Below are 1,880 nucleotides of genomic sequence, written 5' to 3'. Positions count from 1 at the left end.
GGCTTGCTCTTTTTGGGTTTTTCGTTTGTAATTACTTTTGGCTTATGCTTTTATTTAGATTTTCTTTAGGCTTTCAATTTCTTGTATTAGTTTTATTAATGAATTTTATCTCTTTGACCAAAAAAAAAAAAGCAACAGATTATGTAAATGCAAATGAATCCTCCCTAAAAAAGCATAAAGGAGAATGCGGATTTAACAATTTAGAAAAAAACATCAGCACTGTAATTGAACACAATGACAATCACTTATTTTTTCAAGCTTTTAGGTAATAACAGGATAAGTTATCACCTATCTGTTGGACTATCACACATACATAGGCGACTCTTAAACTTAGATTATCCTATTCATCTTACGCACTTCAATTAGAAAATGAGGGGAATACAAGTTTAGTTTTGGAAAATTGCACATTGCAAACCTATATACCTTTTGCACTTTTAGCATCTCTTTACTATAAAGGTTAAAACTGTATTTTGCTTTTAAGAAATAACGATATTCAAGAAAAATAAATTTTAACAGTATATTAAAGATGCATACAAAACATAAATTTCAACATAACTATGAAAGCAACAATTCTTTTTTTTGTTATCAAAAGACAATATTGTATTTCTTTAAAGGCCAAATGGCTAGCTAGTACAAGGAAAGGATTGTTCCCCATCAAGGAGATCCCATATAATAATCGGAGGATCATCAATCCAAGTACAATCAACCCTCGAATGGAGCCCAAAACGAGTAAGCCTATGAGCTACGTTGTTGGCTTGACGACGAATGTAAGTAGCACTGATTTCAGCGATCGACCACAGCAAAGTCTTGGCATCTTCTATAATAAATCTCAAAGGAGACAAATCCATAGATGAACCATTCAAAGCGGTAATAAGCTGAAGCGAATCACTTTCAACAATAACATTATGAAAACCCCTTTCAACGGCCAATTCAAACCCAGCACGATTAGCCAAAACCTCAACAAGAGTCGGAGAGAAAACATCAGTAAACATCCTGGAAGGAGCCACAGGACAAAGGCCATCAAAGTCCCTTACCACAATCTCCACTCCACCCTGCTTGGAATTCATGGTCCACGCACCATCAACATTAATTTTGAGTCTCCCAGATGTAGGTCTGACCCATTTTGGAGTGATCAGTGGACCTTTAGAAGCAGTTGTAGTAAAAGCAATGCTTAGGAATTCTTGCCACCAGTGGAATGCCCGATTTACAGCAACACGAGGCAGGGGATTGACAACATTACCCCAGAATTTCAAGTTTTTAGCAGTCCAAATAGCCCAAAACATCATAAGTACCCCATCAATGTCTACTTACTTTAAATTTTGTGACAAAATGAGTGCCCATTCAAGCACAGAACTATCATCAACATGAAATGGTTAGACACCCAACGGAGAAGACAGCCAACGGCATTGCACAAAATGACAATCAAGCAGAAAATGAAAGGTGGTTTCAGGTTTAGCACCATAGAAAGTACATCAGGCTTCCACTAGGATTCGTTTGCTTTTCAAGTTTGCTCCTGTTGGGAAGATATTAGATATCAGACGCCAAGCCATCATTTTGACCTTAGGAGGTAAGCAAGTTTTCCATTGTTTATCCAAGAGCCCACCGAAAAGAGAAACCGAATAGGAGAAAGCTGACACTGAAGATAGGAGAATCCAAGTGCAGGTAATATGGTAAGCACTTTTAACTGAGAATAGTCCTTTATTGTCATAATGCCAAACAAGTTTATCTGTAGTGGGAAATTTACCCAATGGGACAGATCAAACCATGGCCGCTTCTTCCGGCGATAATACTTAGTTTAAAAGGTCCCTATTCCACCTATACTCATTAGTAATAAAGTCCTAAACCACCAAGATAAAGATACCCAATGTTTTGGGAGAAAA

The 1,880-nt window shown here is 37.1% G+C and overlaps 1 protein-coding gene across 1 annotated transcript; it reads right to left on the bottom strand.

Moving 5' to 3' along the window:
• Positions 1–623: 623 nt before the first annotated feature.
• LOC137727562 (uncharacterized) lies at positions 624–1,286 on the bottom strand. The gene has a single exon (XM_068466406.2). It carries the CDS (start codon positions 1,284–1,286, stop codon positions 624–626), a length of 663 nt encoding a protein of 220 aa, XP_068322507.2.
• Positions 1,287–1,880: the final 594 nt, after the last annotated feature.

Source organism: Pyrus communis, chromosome 15 (genome assembly GCF_041283825.1).
Source record: "Pyrus communis isolate YQ-2024b chromosome 15, ASM4128382v1, whole genome shotgun sequence".
Lineage (NCBI taxonomy): Eukaryota > Viridiplantae > Streptophyta > Magnoliopsida > Rosales > Rosaceae > Pyrus > Pyrus communis.
This window is presented reverse-complemented; position numbering and strand designations above follow the sequence as displayed.

Coding starts and splice junctions, on each gene's coding strand:
- LOC137727562 (XM_068466406.2), bottom strand. CDS start 1,286: ATGATGTTTTGGGCTATTTGGACTGCTAAAAACTTGAAATTCTGGGGT.